Source organism: Pezoporus wallicus, unplaced genomic scaffold (assembly GCF_028554395.1).
Source record: "Pezoporus wallicus isolate ANWC-B61680 ecotype Strahan unplaced genomic scaffold, APGP_CSIRO_Pwel_v1 contig_4722, whole genome shotgun sequence".
Classification (NCBI taxonomy): domain Eukaryota; kingdom Metazoa; phylum Chordata; class Aves; order Psittaciformes; family Psittacidae; genus Pezoporus; species Pezoporus wallicus.
Window position 1 is genome coordinate 3,662,996 of NW_026641840.1, and position 27,195 is coordinate 3,690,190.

General features: G+C 37.2%; 1 protein-coding gene across 1 annotated transcript; it reads right to left on the reverse strand.

The window, feature by feature from the left end:
* On the reverse strand, positions 1-27,195 carry XPOT (exportin for tRNA). Its single transcript, XM_057425558.1, has 25 exons — positions 26,953-27,195; positions 23,387-23,520; positions 21,576-21,658; positions 20,375-20,431; positions 18,830-18,899; positions 17,376-17,594; positions 16,617-16,801; positions 16,091-16,259; positions 14,684-14,920; positions 14,343-14,381; positions 11,105-11,167; positions 10,031-10,155; positions 9,487-9,631; positions 9,211-9,330; positions 8,931-9,025; positions 8,049-8,118; positions 7,394-7,632; positions 6,591-6,876; positions 5,407-5,596; positions 4,066-4,182; positions 3,865-3,980; positions 3,322-3,369; positions 2,194-2,265; positions 984-1,040; positions 1-577 (listed from the first exon to the last, which is right to left on the reverse strand). The coding sequence occupies exons 2-25, from the start codon at positions 23,444-23,446 to the stop codon at positions 551-553; spliced, it is 2,889 nt and encodes a 962-aa protein (XP_057281541.1). The 5' UTR covers positions 23,447-23,520; positions 26,953-27,195; the 3' UTR covers positions 1-550.

The window sequence follows — 27,195 nt, forward strand, 5'->3', positions numbered from 1 at the left end:
TACTTTTAAAGAAATCATTTATTAAACCAATCTGTTTTATAGGAGGTATATATATATTTTATCATTAAGACAACTTCAATGAAATTACTATCTACAAGAATGACTTTGATTGTTTTATTTTCATGTCACCATACATGAACAAATGAATTTTATGTCTTATGAAAACATTTTACTCTGTATCAAAAATGTACACATTTTAATAACCATTCCTATGGTCTAAAGGGTTTTTTTACATTTAATTTCAAAAATAAGTGTCATTTCATTGCTGTGTGTGTTACAGCATAAGCTTAATCCATCCTATACATAGTAAGTTTGTGTAGGTATACAGGTACTTTTCCATGTTGTCACATACCTTCATGTTTGAGACGCAGGTGGGGGATTTGCATTTCTCTCTTTTTTTGCGAAAGGCTAAAGTATGTACTGATGTGAGCACAAAGCAACTTTTCTTAAACCAAAACCAGTCTGAATGGCACGAGAGTTAGTGTTTTTATAAATTAACAACCAGAATGCTGGGTTATGGAAACAGGTGCATGAGATTCCAGTACTTTCCTTATGGTTTTGCTCTCTGGAAGAATACCTGTTAAAAATGAATCAAAACCCAACATTTTAAAGACAAAGGAAATACGAAATGGAATGGTTGAGGTGTAAGATAATTAGTTTGACAGAGCTCATTTCCTTCATTAACATCCTGGTTAACACACACTAGGTTCAAGGATGTAACTTGTTCTATTCAATTACACTTACGCCCTCGACTGAAGCATTCTGACACATTCTTACTGTTATAGCATCACTTTTTAATTATTTCAACTATTAAACATAAGAAACAAGAATATCAAGCTATTTAGGAGATTCCCTATAGTTAAAGCTATTGAATAAATGCAGTATTTCAATGTTTCAGTTTTACTTTAGGTCACTCCCATGACTCAATTGTACAATGACATTCAACTGGAATTAAAAACTATTTAAAGAAAAAAAATCTTTACCTTTAAGTAATTTTTAAAAACTTTAGCATCAGGCTGCTGAAGTGCTTGACAAAATTCCTGTAAAAGAGAATAAATATTAAATAACTGAATGAAGCAACATGACAACCTGAAATATGTTAGGAGCATACAGAATACTTTGTACATAAAGCAGTTGGTATTAGTTAGTATTTTCCCTAATGTGCAACCAAAGAATGTTATGGATAGGAAACTGTAAAAGCCTGTAACAGGCCAAGTGCTTTCTGGGGTTAAAAAACTATTTTCAAATACAGGATGTCATATTCACTTTTAGCTGAGTAGACAGAAACAGGACTGCCTACAAGGACTTCAATCAAGGAGATTCTAAACCTTTAACTTTTCCAGTAACTTTTTGTGGCTTTGAAATGAACACTGCAGATGAACATTGAAGCTTAAGTAGCATTATGTACATGCTAAGTGACTCTAGATTACAGGAAAACATCTGTCACTTGGAAAAATCCTAATGTGAAATCAGAAAACTGGGGTGCCAACAAGAGATGATACTCGATCCTTACATATCTTTAATGCCACTTAAAAGTTCTATAGTTTAAGTCTAGAAATGAGTAGTTTAAGTCTAGAAATTGTCCCTTGATGCAGCAAACCCCATTATCCAAACTAGCAAACCTATCCAAACTAGCTGCAATTAAAATTGTCAGTGTTCATCAAACAGTTCCCTCATGGCGATGCTTACCACATGGCTAGCAATGCTTCATGGTTGGTGGTCAAGTGTAAAGTTTCACTTTTGAGAACTCTCTTAACACTGCTCCAAAACAAGCACACAAACCTCATATACTTAATGTTGTACATAATTTTTGACAGTAGAACCAGTGCTGTGGCTTAAATTTTTGTAGTGTTGAATACACCCTTTATCACCACACTGTCTATACATTCAGTGTTCTTCATTTTACTTTTAAGCTATTACTCAAGTATTCTGATACTTTTTCCTCAAATTTAAATTAAAGCAGGAAGATGGCTTAGAAAGTCACACACACTGGACTATTTCCCCCTTCCCTCCTCCCCCAAGGTACTCTTGCAGTTAACTTTTTATGCTAAATTAATCCTATTCTGATATGCAATATCAGAGTAAGTTTTACTGCAGGATGGTAGCAGGTTAAGTTTGGCAGTATTCATTTTGCTCCCATTTAACATTTATGATCATTAAGAGTTTTCCAGATATTATTTTAAGAATTCCTACCTGAATTATCTCAGGAGCTACTTGCAAAGAAGGCAAATACTCTTGCTGAAGATACTGAATGCACTCAGGGCCCTAAAGAAAAGCAGTACACAATTTTCTCAGGTATATTTTTGTACAAAAGTGGAAAATCACAGACCTGTACTGTACAATACAGAGAAGAGTTTCCAAACAGGCTGTCTAAATGACTGTTTTACAGAGAAGCTATGCATATCAAATACCAAATGCTCATGTATATTCTCAGCTGTTAGCAAAGGAAAAAGAAAAAAAAAACCACGACTCAGTACATACCCCAATACCAGGGGAAAGTGAATCAACTTTATTAATTCACACAAGTCACCCTACAACTAGAACATAGTATACAGTTCACATGAGAAAAGATATTTTCCTATGTTTGTATTTGCACTGCCAAAAGAAGCAGTATTTGTAATAGGAAGTTATTTTGATTGAGATATATATATATATACACACCTATCAAAAGCTTGATTTCCTACAGATTTAACTCTTCATTGCTTTCAGGGAAAAAGGAACAAACTCAGAAGCTCTCCTTAATTAAAACACAATCTCTTCTCTGCCAGTTCATAACTTCTTACATTTGTTGTGTAATTTTATTTGCATTTGACAGAAAAGTTATCAGCAACTTAAAGGTGTAGCAGGAAACAGTAATAGAAATGTAGAACCTTGAATTTCCCATTAAACATAGAAATATACTATAAAGTTTTAGTCCTTAGACAAGGCAAAAATCCATGTTTTTCCATGTTTCTCAAACTAGTCTTCCACACATCAAAAGATACTTTTAGTTTTCACAGAAGTACACTATAGTACATCTGTAATTGTTCTTTTATGTCAAAGACCTACACTGAAAAGTGAAAGATGCCACTTGATCAATTAAACACAGTTAACAAGCAAGCAAGCATATTCTTCTCCTTAATGAAGTGCCAATATTAGTTCAGCAAGAGGTAGAACTACCATATCCCTATACAGGATGGTAGTGGTCATCCTATTAAGTTATGTAAGAGTAGAATAGTAATTCACCCTAGTAGATATCTTAGTTTGGAAAAAAAAAAATTGATAAAAGCACTAGAAAAAAACCTGTAAGAGTTAATCCCTGCAAAGTATTACGAAGCTTACCCTTTTGAGATGAATTGTTTTTAACGTCACTGCACATTCTGATAAAGCCTGCAATGTAATACATAACATTAGACTGTTCAATTAGTCTCTTGATAAAGTATTTAAAGCCAAAGACGCTAATGAGGCCCAACGCAAGGTCTAGTTCATGCCATTATTCCCCCACTGTCTGCTCACACAATGCTAGCTCAACCTTCCAATTTTTGTTCCACTCTAACCAGGAAGATTTCTCACAGCTGAACCCAAAATGAGCTGAAGAACAGCCACCTGTGTGACCTGTGCCTTCACTTTCACCGAGTGTTAGTAAGTAATACAGCTCAATGTTAAATACTCAGATGTAGGATTCTCTACCTTGATTTTGAGCATAGATGAACTACTTAATGAAGTACCACAATACTCAATAATTAATCATCCAGGTACCTCAATAAAAAATATGAGGGACATAATTTGTGAGACAATGATCTTCAGTACTGCATGGCCATTACAGGTTTCTTTGCTTGAATCTGCCCCACAAGAATGAAAGTAAAAAACCTCCATAATACACACCAATACTGTCTGGGCATCTGCCAAGTCAAACGTTTGCTTCAAAGGTGCTAAGAAACATGCAGGAACAATATGCTTGTAGACAAAGTCTGCAAAACCTACTGGTCCATCTTTACCTCCTGAAAAGAAAAATAACATTCCCTGTTCTATTACTGCTTCGTGGCTAGCAGCAGCTGCAAAGGAGTTACGGAAAGGCAGTCTTACCCCAAAGCTCCACCAACTTGGAAAGAATAATAAAACAAGTCTTCTGTGCGATAGGATCTGGGTAATCCACTGCTCCTTGAATCACAGTAAATAACACACGCTCCACATTCTCTGCACCTTAAACACATTGAAACGCGCTCATTTCAACTTGCAGCCTAAAAGGTTTCTGTACTCTTACGCTTTTTGTATAAATACTGACCTGGAAGACATGCTTCAACTTCAAAATACTTTTTTGCACATATCTCAAATATTTTTGGAAAGTTTCCCCTATGATGCAAGAGAACTCTTCTTTAGGTTATGCTTTTGTTTATTTGTTCCTTTTTAAGTTTGGAGATTCCATTGCTCTTCTGACCTTTAATGCATATAAAGTTGAGGGGGGTACTTTGACCCGGTTACAAATGCAAATTTTTTCCTCTCTACCCAAACCTGGTGGTGTTAATTAAAACTCAGCAGCACTGAAATAGTTTGCTTATCTTCCAATATATGGAATGATATTTTATCATTTATAATTTCTGTGCTGCATCTATGCTTATTTCTGCTCGAGTCCCTTAAAAACTGCCCAACTACCAAGAACCTCTTTCAAGAAAGCTCTCACTATTTTTTAATGCCACCTTCTCCTTTCTCTCAGGTATCACCATTATTTTAGTATGAGGGAAGGAATTCTGAGCTCCACCTATCATATGAGTCACTTTAAAGCTTTTTAAGTCCCTAGCCATTTTGATGGAATACAAACAGAATTATTTAAAGAATCAAGAAACTGGACATTCAACTTCAAGTTCCTGCTATGAAAAGTACTAATTTGTACTTGGCCACAAAGGGTAAGGAAAGTCTGGTAACTACGTATGTAAGAAGCCACATGATGCCATCTACCACAAACAACAAGATCAGTAATAAAAAAATCATTGATAAAAGTTACAGAAGTTACCAACTGTCCTTCAGAAAATGAAGGCCATGAATAGTGGCAGCTGTGAGTGGCCTTACCCAAAAATCTGAACATTGCTATACACTTATGTATTGCATGATCTCCAATTCACCAAATACAATCATGCACGAGGATGAATACACTGTTCTTGTCCTTATTGAGAGTGATCACATACAAGCTGAGAAAAAACCCTCAGAATATGCCTATTATAGCTGGATTTCACAAACCCAAATTCTTGCACAACAGTTAAGAAATAGGCGAGTCAAATACTGTATTTACATTAGTCCATTCTACCTTGACACAGTTAACAGTGCTTGGCAGGAACTAGGCTAATGATTTTAGCAGACAAAACTTAGACAAGAATAACCATCTAATGCTTACCCTATCTCTTCTATGCTTCAAGAAGCTGAACTGCTTACCTTGGTTAGCTATGACTTCACTCATTCCACTGCCAGTTACTGTCTGCAGGAAAGCAAAGTAACTCCTTCGTAACATTTGTTTTTCTAAAGTTGCAGACTGGTCATTTTCTTCTGCTGGAAGAAGCAACACCTCAAAAATAGCATGAAGCAATGGCATAAACATCTGTTGCAGAAAAGGTGAAACCTGTGTCTGTGGAGATAAGAAGAGAGTATAAACTCCAACAGTTACAGAAATCAAACACTTCAAAATTAAATATTAAGGGCTTGTTACACTTCTCAGCTTTGATTCACCTTTCAAGTTAGTTCACACCTTCACATACCAACTACTTATAACCAGCTGAGTCACATCAGGTCACCATGAACATTACTGCATCTTGACTTACACACCACTTATTTCAAGTCTTTTGCACAAAAATATCTAGTCCTGTCTAGTCTCATTCTGAATTGGAACAGCAGCTTTTTCTGCATCTCTCTCTCTCATCCTTCTGTTCAGACAGACACGCATTCAAATTCCCTGAAATCTCAAGGGAGACTGTTGTAAAGTCACTGTAGTTACAGAAAATGCATCTCCAAGATGTTACAACTGGCAGCAGGCCATGTTTTGTAGCACTTGTCTATAAAGACTGCTTTCAGAAAAAAAATAATCCTGAGCTGAAATATTACTGGCATTACAGAATAAGCTTGTCATTTATGTTCTACTTGCAGTGAGAAATGTATGTAAAAGCACTAAATTAGTTGAACATCTATGAACTGAAAAACTGAGGGTGTTACTCAACCACACCGCAGTCCCAGAAAGAGGCATCTCATGTCATTTCTTAATGCTTAAGCAAGGTTTTATCCTTAATCTTCACTTTGCTATGCCCTGAAAGTATTAACCAAGGTGAGACTACTGAAGCTAGGATCTTTACATTAACATGTTGTAATAAGAATGGTACAGTATCAAAGTTAAACATTACACTTAAACATGGTATTTGTCCAGTCTCACTCTTTTTTTTTTTTTTTTTAAGCCTTCCTCACCTTACACAGACAATTTTAAAATACCTACTTTGTTATCTGCAGCCTTAGAAATAACTTATTAATTTGTAAGGGAAGTTTCTAACACATAGCTAGTTTTACTGGAACCAGAAATAAAGAGGAGAGATCAGCAGCACTTTGACCCTGAAAAGCTTAATGCAGTATCATACCTTAAACTTTGCTGTTATTTGGTTTATAAGAGGAATGAATTCTTGAAGATCTTTTGCTTCACAATCTTTAAGCATGTGTTCAGAGGCAGAAGGAATGAATGGAAGAACTTCTTCCTCTAAGCAAATAATCATGCGGTGAAGGAAAGTGCGGACACCACTTCTCAGAACTTCCTTTTGTAATGGACAACTGAGAGCTGGCAAAAATGTTTGTAAGCAGTCCAGATAAACCTCTGAGCAGCCACATTGTTTTACAGTTTGCTTATTGCTAAAAGCCTTGCTGGTTCGGCTGAAAAAGCAATACACCAAGTGTATATAAGCACATGTTCCAATACAATGAAGAAGCACTAACACAAAAAACAACATATGCTTTAAAACACATGCTCTAAACTAGAATATTACAGTTCATGAAATGGGAGTAAAAAAAATAGTAGTAAACACGAGTTATTTGATATGAAGTCACCACGTTTGTGGCAGTTTTTTGAGAATTAAGTATTAACAATTTACAAACAACATATGATTAGAATAGCTCCATACAATTAATTGAGGAAGGGAAGAGATGGTGGTTCATTATGAATTTGCTCAATGTTCTCTATATCTGCATGCACAGCAGCCTTTTTTAAGGGGACTTAACTCATTTCTGGTCTACCATAACAAATTCTAAAACCACTGATGGTTTTCTGGGTCTAGAAAGCCCAGGTAGAAACTCGGCCCATCCTCTCAATAAATCCTTCGTATTTCCTTTTTACTCAAACCAGAAAGACACACACACACACACACACAGAGTCACTCTGTGCTGCACCTACCTAGCAAACCCAACAGCATGATTGAGGCAGTCAGCCAGTGCCATCTGTCTATCCTCATCTTGTGCCATCATCAGTTTTTCTAACAATACTTTGAACTTCTCCATCAGTGGAGTCAATAAATTCCTCATTAGAACCTGTTTTCTTTCTGCAGAGTATTCGCTGTTAACTATTAATACTCCAGCTGTTTCATAAATGAAAAGTTGATCATCACTGCTTAACAGAGCCTGGTAACCATTTTCCTAAAATGGAATAGAACAGGCATAATTCACTAAATGAACTTTATCAAAGCTTTTCAAAGTTTAAAGATACTATTTCTTTCATCATGTCTAATTAACCTCTATAGTACATTTACAATAGCTTTATCCTTTTCCTACTTAAGTATCAAGCACAGGTGAAAACATAGATGAAGGAACAACTATTTTTGTACAGTTCAGACAGACTTCTATATATACCCATCTCTAGCCCATGCTCCCAGAAACCCACGTAAGATTATTAAAATTAGGTACAAATGTAAGCACACAGTGATCTCACACAAGAAAAGCAGGACAGTTATTTGTGCTTAAATGTTTGTATGCTAAGCTTACAATTCAGTAAGTATTCAGGCACAGCAACGAGTAAGTGCAAGCCTTATTTAAAACCTGCTCTAAATACTCACAGGAGGAGAAAGTTCCAGCAGGTCTTGTATTCTATTCAGAACATCTTCAATAAAGGGATTCATTTGCTTACTGAAGTAAAACACAAGTACATAACACTATTCAGAAGCATGTGCATTTTTACAGGTTTCCTGGTATTTCATTTAAGTGTAAAGCTAGAGACTAAACTACCTTCTCAGTACAGAACTCCCCTTTAAATATCAACAAGCACTGCTGTAGAGAAATCTGGTTGATGGACGTGCTGCTCATGGTAGGCGAGGTAGAGCCATGGCATGGTGGGGAAATGAACATTTATTTCTTTCACCTATTTTTTTTTTTAACCTGCATAAATAACTTCGCTCATCTGAGTAAAATATTTTCATTAGAAGTTGAAAAATAGGATCCTCCTGAAATCTGAACTATCTTGGCGATCCTCCTGCCTCAACGTTACATGAACGTTATTTCACAGCCATGTGAAATAACACCAACAGGACAGGACTGTTTGAAGGGCTCTAATACACTAAGTAAATTTCACCAGTATAAATTCTTTATAAATATTCAGAAATTGTCACGGAAAAGTTACTCTTGGGAGTCTCCAGATCCACTCTCAGCTCTGCTCACTGAGGAAAAGCAGGACAGATATTTTCATTGCTGATCAGTTTTAACATCTAATCAAAATAAGCTAAGCATATGTATTCTAGTTCTTTGTTGTTCTATGACAAATTTTTCCACTGCTACCTTAGTATTACACAACAGGACAACCTTGCTAAAGCACTGTTTTGATATATTACTTCTTTGCAGTCCATGTGAAACCCAACCTGTTTCAGTGATGACTGTGATGTACAGAGGGGCTATGTATGGTAAATTCGGTGCCATTTGGACACATTTGTAACAGCTTTACTTACTTAAGAGACTTCACAAATCTGGAAAAGAGGTAAGCTGTTCGACTTCGTACTTTGGGACTGGTATGACGAAGACCACGGTGATCTAAAAATGCCATCTGCAATCAAAGAAGCGTCTCAAGTCTTAGAATCACTAAATGAGGGACGGAAAAGCTGATAATCCAACAATTTAAGGAACCTGGCCTCCTTAGTGAAAAAAATTATTCAGAAAATAAGATTTTTTTAAGTCTAAAGAACTTATCTATTCTTACCTAGTTGAAAATGTACATTAGATGAAACTTACTAGAACAGTTGGAATGTGTTGAGGTTCAACAGCAAAGAATTTTTCGTATCTAACCACCGTTTCAAAGAATTCCAGGGTCACTGATGTATGCTGATAGGCACTAACACCAGAAGTCACCAGCTACAAGTAAAAGCATCAGCAAGTTAGTACTTTAGCCATTTGTAATACCAAACTACAATGTAAGCAGTGTGCTACTAATTAAGATGAGCCATATGAACTGGAATATTCCAGTCTTTATTAGCATTTTTAAATTGCTCCCATAACGCACTTGCTTACCGTTCTCATCATGTCTTGTAAAGCCGTAGCTTTTGTAACATCACCAGAGAAGTGAGCACCATGAGATACAGGAAGAGCCTCAGCCAACATATACAGCAGCCTTATTGCTACTTCTACTTCCATAAATCGTGTAGTCTGCCAATTCCTAGAGTAAGGATATGAAGATCGTATTAGTCTGTAGTAGCTTGGTTTTCTGATACTAGTAATACATAAATTTGCCACATCTCATAGGCATTTCCTTCAGGTGTAAAGTGAACACTTGTGCAAATAGCTGTTGCTATGCAGGTAAGCGACAAAGATGAAGGAATATCTCTAGAAAAAAAAAAAGCTGCTATTTATGGTTATAAAAAGAAAGCTTTTTCTAAGCAGCTGAGTAAAAGATTATACAAAGTTATTATTTATCATGAAGTTGTAATAAGCTCCGTACATCAATTAGCTTCACCTTACTACATCATGTACTACATACATTCATTACAAACTCTGACAGTTACAAAGGCAAAAAAGCTGAGGGCATTTTGTAAATAAGTTAAAAACCCCAACTTACTGAAGTGTAGTGTTAAAAACTCTGCGGACAGATGCCAACAGTAACTCGGGTGAGACCTGAGCAAGTCTGTCCAGCAACAATTTCAGCTGTTTTCTGTATTCCACAAACATCGCTTCATCTTCACCCTACAAAACATTCACATCAGCAAAGTCCACATTTCGTGTTTAAATTAATCCACAACCATTTTAGACAAGTTCACGTAAACCAAGAACATGTACATACAAGAACAGTATACCATGCTCAAAGGATTCAATATTGCTCCCTGTGCTCTTGCAACATAACAGCAGGCTCCCTTTTTGGCTGATTGTAAAATGTTAAGATTCACTGCGCTCAGTCCAGAAACATATTAAAAAGGCTTTCCAAGCTGATGACTAGCCAAAATTAAAGAAAATGCTCCTGGGAAAGCCTTATTGACCCAATTCTTGAAAATTGACTCACTCCTCAAATATGTTCTTTCTCAGCACCTACCTTAGTTTTAAAACTGACAGACATTTATGATGGCCTGCATAAAGTTTAAGTTAACCTTCTTAAGTCCTTAGCTCTCCAAACAGCCTGCAGCGAATGTAAGTCTAACATAATCATTACTGCCAGCTGACAGATACAAAAGCATGGGAGGAAAGTGAAGTCAAAGACCTTACACCTCCTTTAGCTTATTTTTGCAGAGGTATGACCACCTGAAGTAGGTCAAGCAGCACCTCTTTCCCAAGTTTTCCCAAGACAGAAGTGATGTGCAGAAGAAACTCATAAACCCACACTGAACAAGTCAGCTCAACAGCTACGTTTAGCTAACAGCGCAGCCATATTCGCCTAGGAATAGTTACGCCCAAATGCAACCAGAAATATTGTGTTAACTAAACTGATTTGGATATCCCTTTACTATGTTGTTTTGTCCTATGCAGACATGCCCAGAGATCAAAAGAAAGCTTTCCACATCAGAAAAAGATTCAGCCTACAGACCTTTGCTTCCTACCTTCAAATCCTTAGTCTACGAAAAATATGGACTTAAAAGCATGAGCAAGTTTTACTACATATAAATTAAGTTGCAATTGTCTGTTTATTCATATAACATAATACCTCATTTTCAAAGTTATACTCTTCATCATATGTCAACTTCTTCATAACAGCCAACATGATTGCCTAAGATAAAAACAGAACTATAAGCATGGAACAGACAAGTGATAAGAAGCAACAATTAAAATCCTACAGTAAAGGAAACCTTAAAGCAAGTGTTAAATGTTTACAAATATTTAAAATCCCATTTGAATTATTTTCTTCAGAGATTTAGCAGAATTAACAGTCCAAATTAAAACAGATGGATCACATCCAAACAACACAAAGATGCCATTCCAGATACACAGCATGGATGATTTGGAGCTCTCAGTCTCTGGGACTATTATCTGGCTTTGTTTCCTGCTTGTACTCTATGCGCTTGGTTCACACTGGGAACAGAAATTAAGATCACTGAACTAGGCAGAGGAAGTTAAACGGGTTGCCCAATCTCCTATTTTAAAGGGGCAGGAGGGCTTAGCTATAACTTTAGACTTCTCTAATAGCTCAACATCCTTGAAAGTCTTTTTTCTGGGGACAGGTTCACAAGCTGAACTGGTTCAGCAAAGAATCCAAGAGTAAGAGCCAGGAGCAGCAAACAAGAGTAATAAAATCAAAACTTCCCCTTTGCAGCAGTAGCATGTTATTGGATTAGTTAAAAGTACCGATTTCACCTTAGTAGTGACTTGGTAGTTCCTGAAACAGAAGTAGACTTGATCTCATCTCTACTGTAGTCTCAAACTCTGAATATACCATTTTGATCTTACCAAGCATTTACTAGTTCAGTCTTTTATAGCACCGATTTAATGTTTAAAACGTACGGAGTACTCAATTCCATTCATGCTTTCTGGAATGGATAGAAATTGGACTGAAATACACAGCTAAAACAAGCATTTAAAAATAAGTTATGTTTTCATTTTCACTTTAGCTTAAGTTTGTTCTGGGGAACTTAAATTTAAAATATTCCAAACAGACAAAAAGCTGTTCTGAATAACTAGAACTGAATCAGAAGCAGACCATTTTTATATCTATGACAACAATAAAGTGTCAAAAGTCTAAAAGAATATTAAGTAGCAACAAGTAATGGGGCAGGACATAGCCATATACCTATTACAAGGAAGAGGTTCACTGAATATCGGAGAAGATTCAGTAGAATCATCATGGCATTTGACGAGTATTACAGAGCACCTCATCCCTGTATCTGTTACCAGGTGAAAAAAACTTGTGGGGTTTTAGTTTTGGGTTTGTTTTTATTTTTTAAATGTTGGCTAAATGCCGTAGCCAACAGCTTTTATTATAACTGCAGCAAATGAAAATACTGATCATATCAGCAAGAACTTGACTAACATTTTGCTATTCTCCTCCAGTACTGGGGGTTCTGAATGCACAGCACCATAAATTTCAGACCAATAATAAAAAAGGGGAAAAACACCTCCCCCCCCCCCCAAAAAAAAAGCCCCAACCAACCAAAAAATAACACCAAGACTTTTGACTAATAAGTCGTGATTACAAACTTTCATTTTAAGTGCAAGACCTAAAGTTCTTTTAACACCAAAAGTGGACCAATGAATTCAACTTATGATACTAAGGTAAAAATCTTGGTAATCTCACAGAAACAGACACTTGTAATGCCTTTGGGATGAACATGGTCAAATAGCAAGAATGTGATCAGGCTTTCTACTGACACAATGCGTCAGCATCATCTGTGAGAAGTCTCTGTAAGTCATAGTAAAGAATTAATATAACTGCAAAATATTAATGTGATATGCTTGTAGCCAGAAGCGCTTAAACACCTGTCACTAAGAATTAAAATGTGATCTTGCTGACGAGAAAAAAAACTTTGGGACCTTAAATGCACAATAAACAGGATCCCCTTTTTTTCCTGCTCAAATAATGAATAGTTGAAAGTGAGGACTTCCTAGGTGCAAAACTGTAAAGGCACACAATTTAAAGCTTGAAACAATAAGATTTAGACTATTTCCAACCACTTTGTTATTATGAGTTGGATAAAAGAAGATAGATGAGTATGATTGCTTCTCAGTTTAACACAAAACCTCAAGAAGTGCTCAGTAAAATTAAGAAATAATTACAGCTCAAAGTTTTTCAGTATGAAAGCAAGTTTAACAAAACAACAGATTTCTGGGCAGTAACATATTCAAATTTAAAGTGCCTTAAGTGCACTGCAGTAGGAATTTGGTTTGATCCAGCTACAAGAATAAGAGAGACTCGGTAACAAAAGTAAAAAGATTTAGTGATGTTATAAAACCTCTTACTGTGTTACCTCACCCAATTTACATAGACATTAGACAAAACCAAACCAAAATAACCTAGACCAGTTATCCAAATTCAACTGTTCATATTGTGACAGGTATAGAATTCAGTTTTCTTTGTATGGAAAAGGAATCACAGCTGTCAGCTGAAGTTACAAAATACCTGCACAAATCTAACCAGTTCCACATCTAGATTAGTACATCCACATCAGTGCAGAAGGCTCACAGAGATCAAAAAAAGACTGTGCTGAAAAAAACCGAGTTTACTACCTCTGAAAGTGGACATAAACCTTATATATTAATCTTAACGCTTTATATATTAACTTAAACTTATGTATAAACTCAAGCATATAAACTTAAGCTTAATGTATAGTTTATAGTAACATCTAACTGCTCATAAGTACAACTGTTATTAGCTTCTTTAGGAAGCTTAACTTATACTATCAAGGGTTGAATGCCACGACAACCCTTCCCATACTATTTCCAATCCTTTTGATCTAAGGCAAGTTTTAATAAAAATACAAACCTTTAGGGAGAGATAGGAAAAAAAAACCCAAAACAAACCCAAACCCCAACAAAAAACCAACACCCACAAAACCAAACAAAAAACCAAAATCCCACAAAAACCCCCACCCCAAAACACAAACCTCTCTCCTATCTCAATTTAAGAACATTCTAAAGAACATTCTGTCAACAGTACAGACTGTACAGTAGCTTACCAACATATGCTTAAGGGTTGCTTGGAAAGACCAGCTCTAAAATAGCTTTCATCTTCATACACAATTCAATATAGGTTTACTATTTAAGGAAACAGCTGTAGTTAGTTAGGAAAAGATGGAACATACTGTCCTTACTTTTAAGTCTTCCCTTTTAATTACTGTCACACGCACATTTTAAGGATTATAAATAAAACATTATTTGTTTCAGCAAAATGAAAGATTCTGACCCAATGTATTTGTGAAAAGAAGAATTTCTAGTAAAAAGAAAATACTTACTTCTACATTAGCTTTTTGTTGGTCTGAAAGTGCAGAAAGCTGTAAAATAAATTTCAAGTGTTATTTTTTCCTTTATTACTGTCTAACAGGAAAAGACAGTTTGGTGCTAACAGCCTTCTTTCTTAGCCACTTTTAAAGCCACTTAACACAAGATTTGATCTTCAAGCTTCTAAACACTACAGAAACAGTATGACCACAGCCATTAAAAATACTGAGTTACTAATTAGTAACCCCCCCATTTTGCAAGTCAGCTAGCACACTGTATGAGATTCATACATTCCCATGAAATTCAAACTAAATCATATGTCAAAAGATGTTAAATTGAAACAAGGTTTATTTACTTGTTTCAAGATGTGAAGGTAGTCATAACAAAAGCCAATGATATTTGACGAGATGTCATCATCTTCATGAATTAGCAGTTGCAACATTAGGGCCACTTTCGCTTCAATAGCTTGCAGAGTGTCTTGAGCACTTTTCATATCACCATTTTTTATCAGTTTAGTCCAACTAGCTATTAATGCTTGCCCCATTCCATTGACCAGCTTAGAAAATCTGGCCAGAAAATCCACATCGTCTTCCTGCAAAGAAGAGACATCCAATTAAAATACTAGCAGAGCTCATGTTTAAATGGCATGAGCTTAAAGACTGTATTACCCACATATAATATGTAGAAGTTAAACCAACATTTGTCTCCAAGATGGAAAGTGCAATTGTCTGGTTCATTGTCCCAGGGAATAGAAAAAAATTAAAGGCATGCCAGGTTTGGCTGTTCTCCCTTATGTAACAGCAGCTTGCTTCATCTCTTCAGATTACTTTGTTTCTCTTTGTACTTGACAGCAAGAAGTAGGTTCAAAATAAAAGCAGCGGCAAATACCTACCATAAATTTTAGGCTGTATAAAAGGAAAACTTTTTATGGGAAAGCTTCAAAGAATTAACAGCTGTATCTCACTTTAGAAATACTGATAACGAGTATCATTCAGTACTGCCTAAAAGTGTGGGTTAATATTAAATATTTATGGCTTGTTTTGCAGAAATACATGGATCAGAATTGACAACTACCCCATGACCACTCATCCCAAACATGCTTTGCTTCAAAATGAAGAGATAATTGTATTGCAGTCTAAGGACTATAGCTTCATAAAGACTAGCTCCTCTTTCTCCATGGCAGGTAGCAAAGAGCTGTCCCTTAAACACTGCAACTGCCAGCAAATGTGTGTTTGGCTAGTTAGGTGTATTTTTCCAGCTCACAGATAAGAATTTCAACCCTCACGTCCAATGGTGCAAACATGCAGAACAGCATACATGCCCTTAAGAAGTATTTTCTCCCTACCTAATTATGCACAGCTGATCTAATGCCTTATCCTAAAAAACAAAACCAAACAATTTTACTTTGGCTACAATACCTACTACAGAATAATTGAGAAGATTCAAGGTAACGAAACACTGAAGCAGTATTCACGGTAAGCACAACATGCTTTGGAAGAGGAACAGAGGAGTTACATAATACCTTGCTTCTAAAACAAAACACTCATGCTGAAGACAAAAGAAATGCAGTGTGTTTTAAATGAATAACAAATATTAAGGACAAGCTGTTAATTTAAGTATGAGAAAACTCTAAGGAGTGTTTAGCTTTGATGCAGAAGCACAACTAATACTCCCTAATCTGCGGACTTAGTTTTCTGTTCATTTGCTTAAGAACCATTGGAAATCTTTGACTCGTTCCTACTGTAAAAATCAATATACAAACCTGATCAATACTGAAGAGGCCAGCAGACTGCAATACTTGACACAAAGATTCAACCAATTTTGTTTTATCAATTGGGTCCATTCCCTTATTTACAATTTCAAACAAACAATCACAAGCTTCTTCCCGGAGAACTTCCACAGACATGTGACCTAGCAGCATATTTATGAACCTTCAGAGGAAAAACAAAAGTTTATTTTTATATGTACACAGTGGCATTGTACAGAAGCTTTGTATTATCTGCGTGTCTACGTACAATGGTTTCTTTTCATAAGACAGTTTTAAAATCTATCGCACTGACTAAACTCAGCATTCACACATGTTAAGGAGCAAACTGTCTAGTGCCCATTTCAGCCATTATATCAGCTTGGCTTGCAAAGTAAATCACTCTACTAAAACCCCTGAACTCCAAAGACTTAAACATAATTGAAGTCCTTTTTCAAATACAAATTTCGATTCTGTGTCAGAAACACAGTCAGCATGCTGTTGAGGTTATTTTTGCAAACATATTTTATCAAAACCCCCTTACCTTTCATTGGCTATCAGGCTCAAATCTATCCAGGATACATAGGCTCCAACTACTTCAAGGCACTGGCATGTCAACTCTGAGTTATTATATTGATAGTTTTGTAAGATTTGGTACCATGATTCCACCAAACTTGGAATGCACTGTTCCCTCATAGTATCTTTTAATAAAGTGTTCCTACGAGCCTCCTATCAATACAGAAAAGGGATTAATCAGTCTTGTCACAGATCAATCTTGACTAATCGTGTCAAATTAGTATCATTTTTGTATCCACTGCCAGACACTACAAGATAAATAATTCAAATCAGAAACCCAAAGAGAGTACTTTATTTTCCTGGCAAGAAATAAGATCAAAATACTCTGGTTTTCACTCTTTTTTTTTCTACCACAACGCCCAAATCCTGAAGAAAGGCAAACAAAAGGGAAAAGTCCTCTTAAACACTAAATGGATTTTTTGATATTAGGGCTCCTTAAAACAGGCACTAGAAGGAATTAACATTTAAAAATGAGAAAGCCCAATATTAAATGGGCTAACTTAGTCCATTAGTAGTCTGCTAGCTTTCCAAGCAAAAAATGCATTAACTGAAGAGTATGAGATAATAAAAAGCATTAAATAACATATGGCTTTTGGATCTAAACCACCTATTATTTCTAAGGCAGAGCTGCCATAGGAAAAAAATTATATCTCTGCAAACCTTCAGCTCAAATTAAAGTAAGAGAACTTCTTTTTAAAATGAATGTTCATGCAAAATAATGACTTGCCTCTGATGTATGAACAACATCCCGGTCTACCAGCTCAGCATCAACAGCCATCAGGATTCTGAGGTACATGTCCACACCTCGGGGATTAAGGTCAACTACTGACAGAATATCAAAGAAAAACTTCGGCCATTTTGTGAGATATTCAGTAACAAAAAGTAAAGCAAATACTTGTGCTGCTTTGTTGCGAATAAAAGTCTTCTCAGGCTGGGGATTCAGCATCTGGTAGAAACAAGATATTTTATTTGTATATTCTTATATAGAAAGATTATAGATTATATAATATATATAGATTATATAGATTCTTATATTATTCTTATTGTTATATAGATTCTTCTTATTAGAGAAGAATCATGTACGCTGTTGTCCTCTGTATAGTAATTAATGTATATTCTCTTTTCCTGGTTAATATCAATAAAAAAGCCTTACCTTTCCAGGGATTTTGAAGAAAATTTAGCTAAAACTGACATGAAACAGGGAAGACATTCTCTCTGGGTGATACAGTCCTAAGCCCTTCATTCAGTACTAAGACATTAAGTGTACTATTCAAAGACTAAAAGCTGATTTGAGAGTTTGATGGAGGAAGTAAGCAGGAACTTACAGAAAACAAGGAACAGCCCTCTTGTAGCTAGCCTGTGTCTAAGTTAGATGTTAGCTTTAAGAATAGTAAAGGAAGTTTCTAATCTAAACTCACTGAAGGGTTGAGACAGGATTGGGAATAATAAAAATGCCATTAAATCTCCCCTCTCTCTCCTTTCCCTTTTCCTCCTAAATGGAACAACGGTAAATGAAAAGAAATTTAATCCATTTCACAATGATCTCTTCTTTTTCAAGTTGTATTACATTCCACTTCCTATGGATAAGTTTTCTACAAACAAAGCAACTGTTAATTTCCAGTACAGAATGATAACTAGATAATGGCAAGTACAAACAAAAGCTTGTGTAAGCCCACTTGATGGTTCTGCCAATTACAAACTCCTGGGTCCCACTGGTATTACATGTTTTGCTACAGTAACTAATTGAACAAAAGTAGCCAATGCTCTGCCACAGTGTTAACAGAGGACGGATGCAGTTCATTCATCAATATCTGCTAGTATTCTAACCACACAGGAGTTAGGTCAGGAGGGTCTTAAAAACAGAATTACTGCTCCTCCTCTAAACACTCAGGAATATCAGGATTACCTCTCTCTAAAGAGAAACTTCTAAAACACAATCACCTGACATAAGAGTTTTATATTAGTAATAAATTCAAGCACAGACTTCTTCACAACATCTGACTTAAACGATTTCTAATAAAGATTGGCATGTTAAAAGCTTTTAACAACCAGATACCATGTATCTTCAGGAAGCCATCTTAAACTCAAATGACACATTAAACATTTAGCCCACACTCAACGCTTTATGTTATCCTACTAATAAGCCTACTATTCAAAACTGCTGCAAAGGTCCATGCTTACCTGTGCTTGCAGCCATGTTATGAGTGTTTCCCTAATGAGCTGCTGCTGGGCTTCAGTAAGTTCAGAGTATCTGAAAAGAAGCATAATGCGATCAAAATACAACTACTTCATGACAAGTGCAACATTCAGCAAGGCAAAGCCTCTTAATATTGCACAAAACACTGCACATTAATGTAAGTTAAAAGTTCCTAGAAAAGGAATTTACACGGCTATTTTTATGTTAAGATTTTGAGTGAAAGACAAAAATAAGGGAAAACCCCCAACATTCTGCCCATATTAATGGATTATATTTTGAGGCTTGAAATTTTGCAGGAAGGCTGTTCCATCAGGGACAGGACTTACAACCCCGATAAAAAGCACACATTTGATAAAAAGCCAGTGGGGAAAAAGAAGACACATCTGTACAAGCTCAAGAATGTTTACTACATGTTTAACTGTTGATAGTGAGCACAAGGAAGTCCTTCACTGATTTGACCTACAGTACATTTATTATCAGACATATGTCAAAATAAATAAAACAAACAAGTATTCTGCTTTAAGTCACACATAAAGCCTTAGCAAAATTTGACATTATATTGAGCCCACCTCAAATACCACCCACAGAACATGTTCCTTCCCAGGACTAGGTAAGCTGAGAACACTCTCCTTGCAACAGAGCCAGCTACCAGTTTGCTACAGTCCTTTACAGGAATGACTGCTGCATGCAAATCCAGTGTACCTGCCATAAGTAACTATTCATTAAGGAGAAGAAAAAAGCAACCACACTGAAAATGATGAGCTTCCTGAGCAGCAGCAAAGTAGGAGAAAAACATACTGTAGGAAGCAGGTGATATGAGTGGAACAAGCATAGGGAGATGGACAATGAGGTAAAATCAGGTGAATCACAAAGTCTTTCACTTTTGCTCTGATATGTAATTGTGAAAATCAGTTGCAAAATACATCTTATTCCCATCTAAAGCCCCACCCAAGTGTTCAGTGTATTGCAACCAGTCATGATGCTATTCCAAACGGTAGACACCTCTGTCATGATGTTCAAGTCCAAACCAAAGCAGGCCAAAGTATGGAAAAATACAGTTTTGTGCAATGAAATTTCTACTATTTAAAGTATTTTTTTCCTAAAATTATGATTCTGTGAAAACACCACTCAGTGAAAAGACTACTTTCTCAACATCTCTGCCACAGTTTTTGAATGAATAGGGCTTTGTTTGAAGTCCAGGAGTCTCTACTGAGCAAGGCTGCTGCTTGCAGGATTCTTTTCTGCAAAAATCAGTGAGTACAGAGTAAGGCTTGAATCTCCAGAAAGGAACAGCTAAGCAAGTTTCAAGCAATCCTTGGTAATTAGGTCTGTGTTGGGGCATACACAGGTGTTAGATTAGAGCATGCTGCTCAAAACTCAAATGCTCTTCTCCCAGGAAAAGTAGTACAAGGAAGTCCTCTGAATGGGATTAAAGCCACCTCATCAACCACACAGAGACAACACATAAGTTTCATTGCAAGGGGAAAATAAATGAATGGATATGGCTGATGTTAAGAAAGATCACTCACTTGAACTTAATTTGATGTTCCAGAACTTGAAAGCAAAAGAACTTGATGTGATCATCACTAGAAAAGAAAATTCTGTTACTGAGGGCAATACAGGACACTTCTCTGGGAAGGAAAAAAAAAAAATCCTCAAACATTAAAACCAGGTCACCCTTTGGCAAATGAAGAATTACTGTGCACCAGAGAAAAATGCTACTGTTAGTACTTCAAAGGGAAAGTGAGAACTAGTCAAGCAGTTCACTTGGTAAAAATGAGCAACTGTTAAACTAATATTTGTTTGACTTTATAATATTTTTTATATAGCCACCAATTTATCATGCTTTGTTTTCAGTAGTGAACACACAGAATGACAGTATCTGTATCCTGCCTTTATAAAATCTGTCAGGCTTCAATAATACATTCTGGGTCAATCAGTATATTACACATTAGTACACAAAGTTGTACGTTGTGGCTTAAAGAGCAAAGCCAAAGACAAATTGAGGCATAGATTAGGAAGGGACACTCCACATGCTGTATAACCTACGCAAACTTTTTCTCTTACCTAAAAGTTGAAACAATCATAATGTATTCTGATAAAGACTATAAAATGCTGCTTTCAAATCTTGTGTGGCTTTGTTAATTACTGCATATTCTGTTGGAGTCAGAAGGTTTGATAAATCATTTACAAAAATAAGTATTCACTACAAAACACTGTTGTTATGCAGGGATATACTTCCTTCAGTTACCTTCCAACCTGAATTATTCTGTGATACGGCAACAACCTAATATTCAAGATGTAAATACGCAACTTTGCGCAGAAATAGTGGTGACTACATACTCTTTGCATCTTGAAAAATTAGATGGTCTAGAATATAGGCATAGAACAGGGGCAAGGAACTACAGAATTACTGCATACAAAGTAATTTGTATAGTCTCAAATCGGGACTTTTTCAGCACTCCTTTCCCCTGTATCTTATTTTTTCTCCCTGGATTTCACAAAGCAACAGTATTTACACTACTAAATGAATACAGAGTTTCATTTACACGTTGCTTTCGTGAAAGGCATTATATAGAGGCCACAGATCAACCAGGACACTAAAAACAGTATGAAGACTTCCAGTAATTAACTTTCAGCAATTTAGTTTGTCTATTATGCTGTAGAGCTAAAACCAGGCTCCAACATATTAGTAATGAAAAAAACTCCAGTGACTCTTATCTACATTACCTGTATATATTCTGAGCCAATGCTTCCGCACAGACTTGCCAAGCATCCTGAGATACCTTCAGCTGCTCAAAGTAAGCTAGTGCCTGCAAGCATCCAAGTAAGTCTCATTTAAAAAGAGAACAAATCAAACACAGCAAGACATGTCATTCGCAGGTAGACTCACATTTAAATAACTTTCCTTCAAAAAACCCCAACATGTGGATACATCCAAGTATTTATATGGCTCCCTAACTACCATAACACAAGAGCGTAAGAGAGGAAGAGTTATAAGTTCAACTCCAAGCCAAAATTTGTTCCACGAATTCTAAAAGAAAGTCACCTAGATTTTTCACTGAAACAATTTGCTAGTTTCATTGCACCCCTTTGGCTGCATTTGATACCTCAAACTCAAGAAACATTCAAACAGCAATCACCTGAATAATGTCAGTTTTTGAGTCTATTAGAGACTGTAAAAAATGTCTGCCAAATTGATATAATCAAGTTGCTTATCAGAACTTCTAAATAGCTTTTGAAATGGTTCAGTTGATCTAGTTGCTTTAAGATTTAGCGTGGTCTGTTGTACAGAACAGTAAAGTAACTTGAAATAGATTAGGTTAACAACATTATTTCAATTCTATGAATGCACTGTATTCAAGGTTTATTTTTGGTTGTGAGAGGATTTTGTTTGCTTGTTTTGTTGGGGTTTGCTTGTTTTTCATTTTGTTTAGATTTTTTTTTTACATTAGTTCATAACTGTTTCCCTTCTCCAAAGTAATTTCCCAAAGTAATTACTCAGTGAGCTGAAATAAGTTCTTAAAACAAGAATTCACTTCCTGTGGATAGCACTGGTATCTTCCTTATACTGAACAGATTTACTAGAAATTGTTTTGTACTTCCCTTATATGTTACATCTTACAAGATTAGTGAAAAGTAACCTTTTACTATAAAATATTTCAAAATTAGGCAGACTGCATCATTACATTTGTAAGCTTCAAATTTTACAATGATATTCTATTAATAGAACAGTAAAGGTTTTAGCTATATGCATGTTTTCATAAAGGACAAATACTCAGAACCAACATATTTAACAAGCTACTTAGTAATACTATGCTGCACCAAACTAGTTTTAGCTTTCTTATATATTCCAGGATTTGTTTTATGAACACAAGCCCAAGGTATTTACACCTTCATTTCTGAAAGAATTTACAGGAGGTTATCTTATAGGCAGCTGAATCAACTTGATTATCAATCAGCAAGCAGAAATACTTACTCACTGAATAGTTATGTAAGTTGTAGTGCCTTTTCATAGGAGCATCTCTTATGAAATAACTGTTACCCACATATCACGATTACTTTCTTAATCTACTTTATGCTATTAATTAATACAAGCTTCACAACAGTAAAAAACATAACATTTCTATGAAAGACACTAAAGATAGGTAATCCATGCAAATAATTAAAAAAAAATAATCTAAGAACTAAGAGGACAATTGCAAGCAACTCAGTTTCAGTGGCTGCTTTTCATTCTGTAGGAGTCTGGGTAAGGAGCTGAGCAACAAGTACAAAAAACTGAAAGGACTTCAAAACTCAGAGCCCAGAAAAATAAATTACATGCATGTCAAGTGTAATTTTATAGAATTAGTGACATACACAACCTTCATCTTACATGTTTGTGACATGAAATTTTTTTGTACTTGCCACCAGGAATCCTACACATAGGTTAACAAAAAAAACCCAAACCAACCCAAACTCCCACACACCCTCCCCTCCCAAGGCTTTTGCACTGAAACAACACCCCCAGTATTAGAGAGATAAGCAAGCTAATTACATACTCTTTGTCTGAAGTCCGCATCAGCATTTGGGTTTAGCCCTAAAAGGGCTTGCTCATCCATCTCTCTTGCTATACACTTTGTTTCCTACTCCTAACTGGTCTGCCCACTTCTTCTAGAGGAGGAACTACCATCATCTACAAACAGAGAAAGAGAAACTTTATTTGTTCAGCAGAATAACAAAATTTTAAAGCAGGACAGCAACAACCACAGAAGTCTGCCAACAAACCTCAAACACATTGTATGTACTGCACCGAAACATAAATGCGCATACATCTTATACAGATATCAGAATTCCAAGTCCTGTAATCAGCTTTTAATAGTACTATACTACTTGCTGAATAAGGAAAATTTGAAGTGTATGTATATTTCCGTTATTTTGAAAAGAGCCAATATCTTCATAAACAATGAAATGGCATGATGTACTATTCAACTGAAAGGCTTGAACTCCAATTCCAAGCACACAGAGGTTTCAGCAAGATATGACATAAGAGAAAATTTGCTACTTAAATGACAGACCACTGTATTTTTCTTCCCCCACGACAACTTCTCAACCCCCAAACTCTACACATTTCTGATATAGTTAAGCTGCTTCATACACCCCCTATAAAATATTTCCCCTAGGGGAACAAATGCTATTAGGAGGTCTTTCTTCCACAGCAAGTGCACGAAAGAGAAGTGCCTTAGGAAGTAATCACAAAATACATCACACTGAGTTGTTAACAAAGTTCTCTGTTGCTACTAATGGGCTTACCTAGCAATGATTTCTGTTTAGAAAACTCAGTGTAAAGTTAACCAGCAAGCTAGACAAATGTTCTATGAGGCTCTACAGGTGTCACTGTCAAACACTAGGATGCTGTTAAACAGCAAGAGGGGCCAAAACTTCATTTATCCTTCAAAGCTCTCCTTCCCCCCCATGATAACATAGTAATTAGGCCTGAAATAAGGCCTTGTTACATAAGCATGTAGGAGGCAGGGGAAAGGAAAATAGAGAAGAGGAAGAGTTGAAACACAAAGAAGCTGTGGTTTGAAGCTGCCTACATGCCTATAGGTAGAACTTCTGATTTCTTAGTATTGCATGTCTTGTGAACGCTCTTGTTCACCCTCCCCCACTGGAAGAAAGGTGGCACAGCGACAACTGAAAAGGGAGCACAAATTTTAACGTAACACCACACAGGCACTTCTAGAAATCTCACTACAGAACACACTATAACAAAACACATCATTAAAAGCAATTCAGTGAGGAAAATTGAGTTTGTACCAAGAAAAAATTGCAGGTTGCAAGCAATATAGAAACCAGAAAGTCTGGAACAAAGCAATGACTCGTGGCAAAACAAGCTTCACGCACTGCCTTACGACTCAGAGTAATCCCGCTCAGGGTCAGAACCTTTAAGGATTAAAGTTGCTCTGCTGAGTTATCTCCCTCTTTGCCCCCAGCTTGTTTTCCCCATAATCAACATCTAAACCAGACAGATTAAAATAAGGTAAAATGCTGCAGGAAATGTTTTGGGTTTTTTTGGTTTGTTTTTTTTTTTTTAACAGCATCTTTTGATTAGGGTCTGGTCCAGATTTATGCAAATCAAACTAAGATACAGAAACATATTTCTAGCATATTTCCCTGCTGATATCACTACATTATCTCCCCAAAAGGTTGCAGTCTTCTACAGACAGCTGACGAGTTTAACTATTAAAAATAATCTGGCTCAGACATATATTCTCTTCACTGGCTCAGCTAACAGCAATGCCAACCAGTTTTACTATCTTGTATATGATACATATTTAAAATTTCATTTTCTAACATATATCCTTTTCTAAGAGTTTCAGCTTGAGTAGCTTCCAGCTTCAACTCTGGAAGACAATTAATGAGATGGACTATCTGAATAAGCCTTTGGAGAAAGCTAACAAAACAGCTTTTCATGCTATATGGTTTTAGTTAAGTGAGTAGAAAATCTACTTTACCAGCCAGTTACACTTTAAAAGCAAAGCTGAACTGCAATTTTAATACTATAGTTTGAAAAATTCATTCCAACATACATTCAGTTATAACATCAAGTATGTTGTTAAAGCAAGTTTTATTTATATAAAAAAATGTTAATATGCAACTGTGCAGAAAGTATTGTCTTATTTACATAGTGACACTTTTTTTGTTAACCAGTACACTATGGCAAACTGATCTGACTATAATTAGGAGGGTGCAGTTCCTTAACAGCAAAGTCATACAGGCTCTCATCAGAATAGTTTATTCCCTTTCGTATATTAAATACTTATAAATGCATTTGATAATAGGGGCTGCTTTCATACAGGAAAGCACATATAAAACGTAGTCACACTTCAAGTAGGGAAGACTGCCCAGTTTAACAATACTAACATGGTCAAAGGTGTGTTACTTGGGCCCGGATACCCTCTAATAATGAAAGCATTCAGAACATTCTAACCACAGATGCTAATCAAAGGGACAATCATTAATTAAAGAATACTTCATTTACAGCACTCATTCTCGGCATTTACAAGACTGTGATGGCACACTGGGAGCCAGCAACATGATTCATTTTAATTCCCTCGATTTTTCTCTCTAATGAAACAAAGCCAAGAAAAAAAATCTTTAATATTCTTTTTCGAACGGGTTTGCTTGCTGCAGAGCCTACATACAGAGTCTTAGGCGGTAGATCCTTCACACTGACCTAACGCGGTCAAAACGAACAGCTGAGCAATTACAGCTATTTTGAGGTCTTTTCAACTGGACTAAAAAGTTTTTCTTTCTGGAAGTGACATACTGCATGTCAGGCACGTTCTTACTATCCGGGAATTCCCCGTGAAGAACAAGGCCCTGTTGCCCTCCCCCGGGCCAAAGCTTGGTCAAAGAGCGCAGCCTGCTCTCCCTGCAGAGCCCCCACCGCTGCGTGGCTCAGCCGAGGAGGGCATCCACACCCCACCGCAGCCGCACTTGCGGCGAAGACACTGGGGCTGCAACCTGCCTTCCCCGAGGCCGCTGCGGAGTGACAAAGCACTCCTCCTCCTCCTCCGGCGGGACACCGGGGACCTCCGTGCCGACGCACACCGAAAGCAGCGGAATATGGAGGTGCGGGCAGGTTCTCCCCTCACGTTGCTACAGTCCAAAAGCTTGCGGTTACTTCCTTCCCCCACCGAGGCAGCCCCGGCAGCACACGAACATAACCCCGCTGCAAGGTACAGAGCACATCAGAAAGCACCACATTTTTCCGGTCCCCCACCAGCTCCCTCATAGGGGTGAGGCATGGCGGGGACCGGCCAACTCCGGCACCCTCCGCTCCCCAAGCACAGGGACGAGGGCGGCGGCGGAGGCTTGCAAGGAACCCCCTTCCCCAGAGCTCCACAGCTGCGGAGGAGGCAGCACCGGCCTAACTGGAACCGGGTCACTCGAGGGACCCCGCCACCTCAGCGGGGACGCCCGCCGGCGCTTCCATCGCCCCTTCCCTGCCGCAAAGGCGCCGCCGCCCCCATCAGCGACTGGGGAGGCCCAGTCCCCTCCGGGCTGAGTCACCACACGCCGCGTGTCATGTCGCGTCCCGTCCCCATTTCCCCGCTGTTACCTTCCCGGTCACTCCTCCATCGTGGCGGCACTGCCGGCTCCCACAGCTCTGCGGCCGCCACGAGCATACGGAGCGGGCCAGGCCGCGCCGCCTCGGCTGGCGGCGGGAGGAGGAGAAGGAAGAGAACGCCCAGGGGAGGCGCCGTGGCCCTCGCGCGTGCGGAACGGCCTCCGCACCTCTGGGAAAGGAAAGGAAGCGGCTCCCGCCCCTCAGCCCGCCCGCCCGCCTGCCGCGCAGCAGGAC

Bases quoted from the DNA above. Each gene is read 5' to 3' on its own strand.
- XPOT (XM_057425558.1), bottom strand. From the start codon at position 23,446: ATGGATGAGCAAGCCCTTTTAGGGCTAAACCCAAATGCTGATGCGGAC. The intron at 9,331-9,486 runs GTAAGCAAGTGC...TTTTACTTGTAG, and splicing joins TACAAGACATGATGAGAACG to CTGGTGACTTCTGGTGTTAG. The intron at 9,026-9,210 runs GTAAGTTTCATC...CTTTGATTGCAG, and splicing joins AACACATTCCAACTGTTCTA to ATGGCATTTTTAGATCACCG.